General features: G+C 40.2%; 1 protein-coding gene across 1 annotated transcript; it reads right to left on the reverse strand.

Annotated features, from left to right (window-relative positions):
- Positions 1-6,730: 6,730 nt before the first annotated feature.
- LOC125376746 lies at positions 6,731-10,472 on the reverse strand. The gene is made up of 2 exons (XM_048388542.1): positions 10,205-10,472; positions 6,731-6,925 (listed from the first exon to the last, which is right to left on the reverse strand). Exons 1-2 carry the CDS (start codon positions 10,424-10,426, stop codon positions 6,731-6,733), a joined length of 417 nt encoding a protein of 138 aa, XP_048244499.1. The 5' UTR covers positions 10,427-10,472.
- Between the last annotated feature and the right edge of the window lie 2,150 nt (positions 10,473-12,622).

Raw genomic sequence — 12,622 nt, forward strand, 5'->3', positions numbered from 1 at the left:
GGCCCGATGTCTCAGGTCTTTGCTAAAGTTTTCATCAACCGCTTTCATGATCAAGATTTACTTGAATATTTTCTGGTTTTCTTTCCTTTTTTAACTTATACAGGGTTGCTCATGATTATACGGGAATATTGCTGACTGCGGCGTTGTACAACATTCACCCACAGATTTATCAGCTACATAGTGATTGCCAGCCACTAGGGCTGTTTCTTTCTTGCACGTACTATATCAAGGTGTAACTAATGGAATGATAAATCTTATCAATTCATTTCCAAATTTATACTTACGTGAAGTTGAGAATATGCGCCAGTTGATTGAGCACTTCGATACAGAAGCCATCAAAGGTTGGTTCGTTGCTGTCAGTATGTTTCCGGACGAAGCCAAGCCACTGGGGAAAAATATACTCATCCTCGATTATCCAGGGTAGTATAACTTCATTACATTATGATAAATACCCTGATAAATAGCCCGATTCAAATGGCACGAATAGCCATCCAATCAAATTACACTCATGGGCGAGAGAATATATGTGCAAAGATAGGGATAGGACAGATGGAAATGGTAACGTCACTTCCGAAACGACCTGTGGTGGAAAATAGGTCCAGGGTATTATCATAGCAGAATGAATATATAATACACTGGTTAATTGAGAACGTGTTCAGATTATCATTTAGTCTTATCGGGTTAACATTGCATATGCATATTTGGGAATTGTTAAAAAAATATCATTTTGGGAGGTTATGACGTGATTATCAATTGACTTCAGTTGGTAGTGCTAAGGTTCTACTACCACACTTTCTAGGTGTATTTTGTGACAACTTGACAGTACTCAGTGATTCTTTCCTGTATTTGTTTCCTGTATGTAAGTTTCAATTTTTATCAAATTTAAACTTTGTAGTCCTCACAACAGACTACAGTGACAAAATAATCCTGACAACAGATTACAGTGACAATATACTCCCCACACCAGATTACAGTAACGATGTTCTCCTGACAACAGATTACAGTGACAATATAATCCTGACAACAAATTACAGTGACAATATACTCCCCACACCAGATTACAGTAACGATGTTCTCCTGACAACAGATTACAGTGACGTTATACTCCTGACAACAGATTACAGTGACATTTTACTCCTGACAACAAGTTACAGTGACATTATACTCCGGACAACAGATTACAGTGACAAAATACTCCAGACAACAGATTACTGTGACATTATACTCCGCACAACAGATTACAGTGACAGTATACTCCGGACAACAGATTACAGTGACAATATACCCCCTGACAACATATTACAGTGACATTATACTCCTGACAACAGATTACAGTGACATTATACTCCGGACAACAGATTACAGTGACATTATACTCCGGACAACAGATTACAGTGACAATATACTCCGGACAACAAGTTACAGTGACATCATACTCCGGACAACAGATTACAGTGACATTATACTCCAGACAACAGATTACAGTGACAATATACTCCGGACAACAAGTTACAGTAACATTATACTCCGAACAACAGATTACAGTGACATTATACTCCAGACAACATATTACAGTGACAATATACTCCTGACAACAGATTACCGTGACAATATACTCCTGACAACAGATTACAGTGACAATATACTCCGGACAACAAGTTACAGTGACATTATACTCCGGACAACAGATTACAGTGACAAAATACTCCTGACAACAGATTACAGTAACGATGTACTCCTGACAACAGATTACAGTGACAATGCACTCCTGACAACAGATTACAGTGACAATGCACACCTGACAATCGAGTACAGTGACAATGTACTCCTGACAATCGAGTACAGTGACAATGTACTCCTGACAATCGAGTACAGTGACATTATACTCCTGACAATCGAGTACAGTGACATTGTACTCCTGACAATCGAGTACAGTGACAATGTACTCCTGACAATCGAGTACAGTGACATTATACTCCCGACAATCGAGTACAGTGACATTGTACTCCTGACAATCGAGTACAGTGACAATGTACTCCTGACAATCGAGTACAGTGACATTATACTCCTGACAATCGAGTACAGTGACAATGTACTCCTGACAATCGAGTACAGTGACAATGTACTCCTGACAATCAAGTACAGTGACAATGTATTCCTGACAATCGAGTATAGTGACAATGTACTCCTGACAACAGATTACAATCACATCAGGATTTCAGTTGTATCAATATGCTGTTGAGGTTTTCTGGAGCGGCGGTGAAACTACCCCCAGATTCACCTACATATATACCGAACAAAAAAGGTTAGGGATCATGAACATTTTGGAACATATTTTAATGAAATTGTGTCCTCAGTCTTCACCGTACAAAAGTATCCCCAAAATATTCATGATCCCTAACTGTTTTATTCAGTATAGTTAAAAGCCGTTGGCATATTGCCTGAATATAAATTTATGTTCCCTGTTTTACCGTTTACATAATCGAAGTTTCTAAATATTATACCATTTATATCTCAAACAAAGTTAATGGTTGTCAGCCTCCAATTACCCCGTCTAGGGAAGACGACCGTTTTCCAATAATCAAATATTAGCAGTCAACATTCGGACGACATGGTGACAATACTTTTCAAATAAAACCAAAACATAAATACGAAACTTCTTGATTGAAGTTGAAATGTCTAACAATGTCACTCCACACACTGGTGTCCGAAAATAACGGATAAATCATGATCAATCCCCTGTCGACGGGATCAAATATTTGAATAACGGAAACAATTGGAAAAGCAGGTCACGATTTTGTACGTATCCGGTAATGAGACCAGCAGGCACGTACTTTGACGAACCAAAATGATTTGTCACATCATCAAAGTATGTACTTATCAAAGGCGTATTTGAACGGGTGCTGTAAATATTTAACTCATTGACGTGCTGTAACAGTTACAATACCCGCGTGTACCCCAATTCAGGTCATTGACGTACATTTCGATAACGACAAGATCAAAAGATAAAATCTATAACATATCTTTCATCGCGCTCAGAGCGTTCGCATTGCCTGATGACTTCCCTTTGCGTTGAAGACCAGGCTTGGAGCGCTTTCTTGAAAACCGTTTGGTATTGATTTAATAGGAGCTATGTACATATATTTCTTATTCTGTGAACGGATTAGCCGTCCTACGACATCACAGAAGTAGAATGAAATAGCAATTCTAAGAACAGACGTTTATTTATTGCTGGTTAACAGTAGATCCTTTCAAATTAAATCATATTGTAAGGGTTCATGCATATATTCATTTAATTTGTTGAAAGAAAGATTGCTTTGATGTCAAACAATTCAATTTTAGCTTTAATTTTTCCACATTGTGAACTGACATTTGTTTGATTTCCAAAACAACCAGTAAACCAAGTTATTAGATGTCTTACAATACAAACGTGTATTTATGTCTTATCGAAATTGGTTGTGAATACTTGTATTGACATGCGGGATGTATGCATGTTTCAGACCCATGAAGATCCGGGTTACAATGGGTCCTTAGCAATCCATGCTTGCCGTAGGAGGTGACTATACTTGTCATTATAAGAGGCGAGTAACGGGATCAGGTGGTCAACTTGCTTGATGCATGTCATCGCATACCAATTGCATAGATCGATGCTCATGATGTCAGCCACTGGGCTGTCTGGTCGAGACTCGATTAATTACAGATCAATGTCAAATAGCTGAAATGTTTCACCACTACTATAGTCGCACCAAACACATCGGGGTGAATTGTCGCTTTGGGACATTTCGTAACCATTTCAAAGTCCATCCAGGAAGTATAAATTTCCATCTTGCCCATTAAAGCTGGGTTTCCGGGATAACTAGGTTTCTGTTACGGGAGTGGCTCTTTGGCCATGTAAAAGTCTGTTCTCAGTGTCAACTTTTGCAAGGAAATGTGTAGATTGATGGACACATTTAATATATTTGCTTTACCCCTCAAAATATTTAAATCATAAATATTCGAAAATCTCGCAAAATTTCATTTGAAAAATAAGAGCGTTTAGGCCATGTTATTAAACCGGCCTGTAACTGACAGACCTCCAAATAAACTAAGCGTACAGATACGAGTAATAAATGAATAGTATTGTTCATTTCTCTCCACCTGCAATTACTACATTTGTATGTTGTGGGATGAAAAAACATTCCCAGATAAGCGATATACACAAAATACAATTTACACAAAAAAGTGCGTTTGTGCTTGGTAGAAGAAACATTATTTGTTTCACGGGTCCCACTTTCAGTACCACCCTTCAGACATGCGATGAATATTGTATTTAACAAGCATTCGTCACCACTCGCCCCTTTCCGTAACCTGCAAGAAGACGGTTTGTCCCGGAATAACACGAGTTGGTCACGAATGTTTAACAAGCTCAACCAAGTTGCCTCCCTTTATCTGCGCGAAGAGTTTCAGACAAGATGGTGCATCGACATTGTTTCAGCGCTGATCATTAAATCCCACTAGAGACGTTGTTATCAACTAGAGGAGGGGATGGAGACGACTTGAAAAAGTCACTATTTTGAACAAGAATTTAAAAAATAATACTGTATTAAAAATCCGAGATTTAATTTGTTTCCCTTTTCTCGCTTGTGTTCCGAATGCATAATATACCCAGTTTTATTATTTATTGAACAGTGGTTCCCATAAATGATTTTTTGCTGCATTTTGTTTGTTTGTTTTAAGGTTATGTTTTAATTATTATTTTATTTTTAATATGATACTAATATATCACATATATAACTTATATATATAGCTTATGTTTACTTTATAACCACTTTTATATCGACCATACGTTGTATATAGGAGGGGTGGCGTTTAGGGATGTAACGCCGCTTTGAACATTTTTTTCCGTTAAAGCATGAAATGGCAGCTTCATAAAACTCAAAGTGAATGAACGAGCGCGGTAACGGTTCTGACAGAATAAGCCCGTCAGGACCCGGTTAGAAGCAAGTTTTCACGGAATGCCTGCTTATCTGGGCATACTTAAGCTGGAATGCCCGCTTACCCGGGCATACTTAAGCTGGAATGCCCGCTTACCCGGGCATACTTAAGCTGGAATGCCCGCTTACCTGGGCATACTTAAGCTGGAATGCCTGCTTACCTTGGCATACTTAAGCTGGAATGCCTGCTTACCCGGACATACTTAAGCTGGAATGCCTGCTTACCTGGGCATACTTAAGCTGGAATGCCTGCTTACCTGGGCATACTTAAGCTGGAATGCCTGCTTACCTGGGCATACTTAAGCTGGAATGCCTGCTTACCCGGGCATACATAAGCTGGAATGCCCGCTTACCCGGACATACTTAAGCTGGAATGCCTGCTTACCTGGGCATACTTAAGCTAGAATGCCCGCTTAACCGGGCATACTTAAGCTGGAATGCCCGCTTACCCGGGCATATTTAAGCTGGAATGCCTGCTTACCCGGGCATACTTAAGCTTGAATGCCCGCTTACCTGGGCATCCTTAAGATAGGACGCCCGCTTACCCGGGCATACTTAAGCTGGAATGCCCGCTTACCCGGGCATACTTAAGCTGGAATGCCCGCTTATCCTGGCATACTTAAGCTGGAATACTCGCTTATCCTGGCATACTTAAGCTGGAATAATCGCTTACCCGGGCATACTTAAGCTGGAATGCCCGCTTACCTGGGCATACTTAAGCTGGAATGCCCGCTTACCTGGGCATACTTAAGCTGGAATGCCCGCTTACCCGGGCATACTTAAGCTGGATGCCCGCTTACCCGGGCATACTGGGAGAATAACTCCTTTACGGGTTTACACGAGAAATGTCGAACCCAAATTATATTTATGACAGAGTGACATTGTGAGATGTTTATGATAGGTCTTCAGCAACCCATGTTTGTCGTAAGGAGCGACTAATGAGATTAACTAGGCTGACTGACTTGGTTGATGCAAGTCATCGTATCCCAATTGCGTGGATCGATGCTCATATCAATTACTTGATTGTCTGGTCCAGACTCTTGTTAGACCGCCGTCATATAGCTAGAATATTTCTGATTGCGGGGTTAAACACTAAACAAACAAACAATATGGTGTTACATAACACATCTGACAGAATAAGAATCATATTGCGGGCGCGTTGTATGAGTGAGCCAGTTGAGTTACAAGCGCCTTGAACGGTTATTCCAGTGTCAGCAGGGAATGTCAGCTGACGTCTCATAAGCCAAAGAGCATGGTATTGGTACTGACAGGATTATAATCCGGGCGAGTTGTATGTGTGAGTGAATGAGTTGGATTTAACGCCGCTTTTAACAGTATTCCAGTTATATCACGGCGTGTCAGCTTAATGTGGGAGGAAAGCTCGAAGTGATGCAGGTCTCAGACGTTTACCACTTCGAACCCACGAGCACGGGTATGGTGCTGACAAACCTAAAAACATAATCGGGGCGAACCGGGGTTCGACCCAAAATCATAGATTTCTTGCGTGCCCATGGGACGCAACTCTGCACAGCGAATCGTGGCGCCTTAGCCAACTGGACCACTCCGTAGGTGTTAGCTTTGAACAGTATTTCAGTACATCACGGCGTGTCAGCTTGAATGTTGAAGGAAATCCGCGAGTTGCATGGAGAGGGCAGGTACGTGTTTGAAACATACACTAGTTTTGTTATTGAATACGTACAAGTTATTATTTGATCCTTAAACAGTAGACATATAGTTTTGTCGTATACAAATTTGTATCAATATGTCATTCTTACGGTTTTGGTGGTGACAAGAAACTGGCGCTGGTTGTAGCCAAACATGATGTTTGGGAAGACCGTCCCCTGAACAGCCCGGCTGGCGCCGGAGTCAAGGTAACACACTGTGCTCCACACACGGCCCTCGGGGCTCCTCAGCAGGGTCGATAACTCCAGGCAAACGCTTCCTTCAGTGGTCTGCATGGAAAAAACCTCAGATTATTACATGCACATATTCATTACAAGACATTTATCAGGGAGACTATACAAAGACATTTTATTTACTATTTATTTTATTTACTCCACACAAAACATGTTGTTAAAAGGTAATCATTGTTTAAGAAGTTCATTGCCGGAATTATAGTGTTTGTATTGTTAATTGATTAATTGATAAATTGATTCATTTTAAAGGGGTTTTTTTCTCTTGCATTAGAGTGTAATCTGTCATCAGCAAAGCCCTCAAATGGAGTCTATATATTCTTTGTATAGTTTCCCTGGTGTTAGAATGTACACCGAAAAGTTTAAATAAAATTGTTTAAAAAAGACAGCATCCATTTCTCTACTTGTTCTTTTGGGACCCGTGAAGATCCGGGTTAGAATAGGTCTCCAGCAACCCATGCTTGCCGTGAAAGGAGGTTATGCTTGTCGTAAGAGGCGACTAATGGGATCGGGTTGTCAGACTCGCTGACTTGGTTGATCATGACACATGTGGATGGGAGTCATCGTATCCAGATTGCGTACATCGATGCTCCTGATGTCAGTCACTGGATTGTCTGGTCCTGGCTAGATTATTTACAGACCGCTGGCATATTGGTGAGTGCGGCGTTAAACAAATAAACAAAAAAAAGCTTGTTCTTATGCCATATTTTAGCGTAACTGATCAGGCATAGGATAGTTCTCAACAATAATAGCGATTCCACGAACGATTGTGTTATGGTACGACTTATATTAAGTAACCATAGAAAAAGACCCAGAAAATACTTCCAGTGCGTGATTATATTAGGTTTAACACGGTTTTGAAGAGTATTTCATCATTCTTCCCCGCCCTGAAGGCGGGGAAGTATACGGGAAACGTTAATTTTGTAGTATGTATGTCGACATGTTGGTTTATTTGAAATTTCAAGCCACGCATTTACGGAAACAAAACATACAAATCATGTGCGTGGAATGTTGATGCTATTCTTTTCCAGCAATAAGAGATACTTCAAAATCGTCTTTATGTAGTTAATTGATACATCCGACCGTTTCTGGTCATTAGCTGACATTATTAAACCATCCATGTGTAATCCGATGTCCTTTTTTCCTCAAGGACTAATTTTCTCATTTTCACGGTGTATACAAAAGAAGAACTGTACTCCGGAGATCGTAAATAACAGCATATAATATAAAATATGTTCTGAATATGCCTATTCATGAACAACGACGACATCTCAATTTAAATGTAATATGGCTGAAATCCACATTCGACATACTACACTTTTGATTGTTTGGATGCTTATGTTCACTGGAAATATTTGGAATAGTTATATTCCGAATTTTGAATTAACCCAGTCCCCCGTGTTTTTTTAATCAGTGCACCGCACACAGCCACATGTGACACGTTTGGTAGCAAAGTCAAAGCAAAATCGGAGTAGTGTGTCGGCGAATTTGCATCAAGGCTGTAGTATTATTCAACCGTTTAATGGAATTCAATGTACAAGCCGTAGCTCTGGTCACTCATATATTTTGTGCCCCATGACTCAAATCTATTTGCGTCTGTACCGTGTTCCACTGACCTCGATAATCTGTTGGATGAAGGCACAGCTCTCTACAGTCACATAGTTAACACCGAAGGCTATGGGGGGTATTTAGGTCATAATCAGCTCCCAGCTGCCACTGCCTCAAGCGATATTGTCTACATAACAGATCAGTTTTATGGCCCCGTCACAGGTGTTCAAAATATTGACGCAAATTTCATAGGATCATTTAAACAATCAATATTGATATCCCCGTCACTTTTGGTAACTTTTAATGATGTCTCCATTTTTACGGATTTTGATTCGTATGCATTATTTGACTCTCATCAGCGGAATGGTTTGGGTCAGACTGATCCGAATGGAGCGGGTTTACTTCAGTTTAGTAGTATGGATGAATTGTTATGTTACATCTTAACAGTATATCAGGCGACTATGCTTGTCGTAAGAGGCGACAAACGGGATCGGATAGTCAGGCTTGGTTGATGCATTGCATCGATCCCAATTGCGTGAATCGATGCTCATGATAATAAGCACTGGATTGTCTGATCCAGACTCGATTATTTACAGACCGCCGTCATATAGCTGGAATATTGCTGAGTGCACCGTTAAACGACAAACCAATCAATCATCATCATATGAACTCAAACCAGTCATTGTTACAAGTAAACCACATTCCACAACAGTTACTGACACTGGATAAAAAAACAGTACATAGAAAAAAACCAAGTAACTCAACTCATCATGATCACAATTACTATTCTTTGAAAGAAAGAAATACAAAAAAGAAACTGACCAAAAAAAGTAATACAAGAGACGAGGAATCTCCGTTATTGATTAGTCCCGGTATTGAAATGTTCTCCAACTACGTGATAATATTTTGAGTATGCACATCTGTGGTTGTGACAAAAAGACCTTATCTAGTATGACTTTTTTGCCATATGGAGCCCTTAGTATTTTCGTTTACATTATTATAACCAAATGCCAAGTGTAAAAAGAATGTGATCTATTATTTGAGTATGTGCATCTGCCAATGTTGTTGGCAGTTTTGATACCATTTCCACATGTTTACATTTTTGCCAGAAATTGCTTCCACTTCCTTCGATCTACTTTTTAAATAAAGACCCAGGTTAGAATAGGTCTTCAGCAACCCATGCCTGCCGTAAGAGGCGTCGAACAGGATTGGGTAGTCAGGCTCGCCGATTTGGTCGATGCATAACATCATATTCCAGTTGCATAGTTCGATGCTCTTGGTGTCGATCACTGGATGATCTGGTCCAGACTGGATTATTTACAGACCGCCGTCATATGGCTTGAATACTGCTGAGTGCGGCGTTAAACAAGAAACTAATTTTAAATAGACCTACCCTATGCAATTGTATCAACTCTATTGCCCAATACTCAAAATAAATTAAAAAAGATTTCCACAACAGCGTTGTGTTATTTGTTGTTAATATAATTATGCTCCTTCATGCCTTTCAGTAATATCATAATTATGCGTTTTTGAGGCATCACATATGGCGGGGAACTTTGATGCTTTGCATCAATGTTTTCTTGTAGTTAAATCACAGGACGGCAGCTTCTTGTGGAAGGAAAGCCAAAAGTGATGCAGGTCTTAGACGAAACTCGCACGTAAAAAGGGACGCAACTCTGCACATCGAATCGCAGGGTCATAGACGACTGGGCCGAGCTCCAATATTGCCCCCTACACAGATAATGTGATACACGGAAATGGTGAACCTACCTCCGAGGTGCTGTTAGCTTTAACACCGACGTCTGGGTCCTCGCTACATTCGGGGTCCGACAATATTGCGATGTTGTCAAGTCCCTCGCCGAAATCAGGTAAACGGTCTTTTGTGTCACGTGATCCCGCCACGAGCCACCGTGAATGATGTCGCATGTAGGTGTAGCGATCGGTGTAAGAGTCGAGGAAGTTCGCCTTTGGGAAACAATTCATCAAATGCATACACCAAGCCGATACCTACGAGAGCCTCATGGTGCCACTTTGGTAACAATTATTTGTTTTGTATTTAATCGAAATTTCTAGTTCTTTCTCGTTACTGCGAGGTCTTTTTCACGTTACTTTTAGATTATTTTCTCGTTATTTCAATTATTTTCTCGAAATTATTTTTTTTCTCTCGTTACTTCGATTATTTTCTCGGTATTTCAATTATTTTCTCGAAGAAATGAGTTTTTCTCTTTACTTGGAATATTTTCTCGTTATTTCAAGTTTATCTCAAAAACTCGAAATATCGATTTTTTTTCTCGTCGCCTAGATTATTTTCTCGTTATTTCAATTATGTTCTCGTTATTTTGATTATTTTCTCGTTGCTTCGAAAAAAATTTCTCGTTATTTCAACTATTTCCTCGAAATCGTTTGGTATTACGAAAAGACAACAGAAGTAACGAGAAAATACTCGAAATTTCGAGAAAATAGACAAATAAGTGAAATAACGCGAATTTTCGATTTTAAAAAAGTGGCATCATTAGGCTTTCATAGATACCAGGTCCAGCCAATGAGCTTCTGCTTTTTCCTAACCGGAACAATAGTAATACCTTTTTCTAAATCTTGTTACACATTTGGACACGGGTGGCCAAGGGTCTAAGGCACCACGACACCGTTGGTTTGAAATGCATTGTGACAAAGGTAAAGCGTCATATCATGCAGTCACAAGTATTGCAATAATATGTACAATGTACAATGATGTTTAAACTATTGTACTACTATTGTATTAGCCCCGTGCTGATGACAAGAGTATGTCATTGAGTGAGTTGGGTTTAACGCCGCTTTTAACAGTATTACAGGTATTCCACGGCGTGTCAGTTGGGACGAAAGCCCGAAGTGGTGCAGGTCTCAGACGTTTACCACTTTGGTGAAACCTACGAGCTCAGGTGTGGTGCTGACAAACCAAGAATCATAACCTGGGTGAACTGGGATTTCTCATGGGAGGCAACTCTGAACTGCTAATTGCGGCGCCTTAGACTATTGGGCCATCCGTGCCCCACTGCTGACAAGAGGGTGGATGAGTCAGTGAGAGGCTAGGTTTGAATCAGTGAGATGCTAAGTTTGAATCAAAGAGAGGCCTTACCTCGTGAATGACAGCAGCGACGCATTCCTCGCTACAAAAGAGTACAAAGTTATGCGAGGAGGTCTCCGCCAGATAGAACTGCTTCAGCTGTGATCGCAGGTCAAGCGACCTCAGTGACGTAACGTTGACAACGTTATAGGATCTGGTTGTGTTGAACGTCATTCCAAGCTGTGTGACGTCATGCAACAACCCGGCTAAAATAGATATTGAAAAAATAGATGCTTGAACAGTGTATACCTTGTATCTTTCTTTCAGCTGACATCCGATTTTCCAACATTGTTTATGGCTTTAGCCATTCCTTAGGCATGACTGTAACAATGACTTAGGTATGACAGCAAAACTGAGGCATGGATGTAAGAACCACTTAGGCATAACTGTAGCAATGACTTAGGCGTGACTGTAGCCATAACGTAGTCATGACTGTAGCGATGACTTAGGCATGATTGTAGCAATCACTTAGTCATGGCTGTAACAATGACGCCATCATGACTGTAGCAAGGACTTAGTCATGACTGTAGCAAGGACGTCATGATGACTGTAGCCAGGATTTAGTCATGACTGTAACAAGGACTGTAGTAAGGACTTAGTCATGACTGTAACAATGACTTAGGCGTGACTGCAGCCATTACGTAGTCATGACTGTAGCAATGACTAAGGCATGATTGTAGCAATCACTTAGTCATGACTGTAACAATGACGTAATCATGACTGTAGCAAGGACTTAGTCATGACTGTTACAATGACATCATCATGACTGTAACAATGACGTCATCATGACTGTAGCCAGTATTTAGTCATGACTGTAACAAGGACTGTAGCAAGGACTTAGTCATGAGTGTAACAATGACTTAGGCATGATTGTAGCAATCACTTAGTCATGACTGAAAACATTACTTAGTCATGACTGTAGCAATGACTTAGGTATGACTGTAGTCATTACTTATGATGACTGTAACAATAACGTCATGATGACTGTAGCAATCACTTAGTCATGACTGAAAACATTACTTAGTCATGACTGTAGCAATGACTTAGGCATGACTGTAGTCATTACTTATGATGACTGTAACCAT

Source organism: Haliotis rufescens, unplaced genomic scaffold, assembly GCF_023055435.1.
Source record: "Haliotis rufescens isolate VD_foot unplaced genomic scaffold, xgHalRufe1.0.p SCAF_73, whole genome shotgun sequence".
NCBI classification, from domain to species: Eukaryota; Metazoa; Mollusca; class Gastropoda; order Lepetellida; family Haliotidae; genus Haliotis; species Haliotis rufescens.

Coding starts and splice junctions, on each gene's coding strand:
- LOC125376746 (XM_048388542.1), bottom strand. CDS start 10,426: ATGCATTTGATGAATTGTTTCCCAAAGGCGAACTTCCTCGACTCTTAC. Junction 6,926..10,204: donor AAGCTAACAGCACCTCGGAG/GTAGGTTCACCA, acceptor TTTTCCATGCAG/ACCACTGAAGGAAGCGTTTG.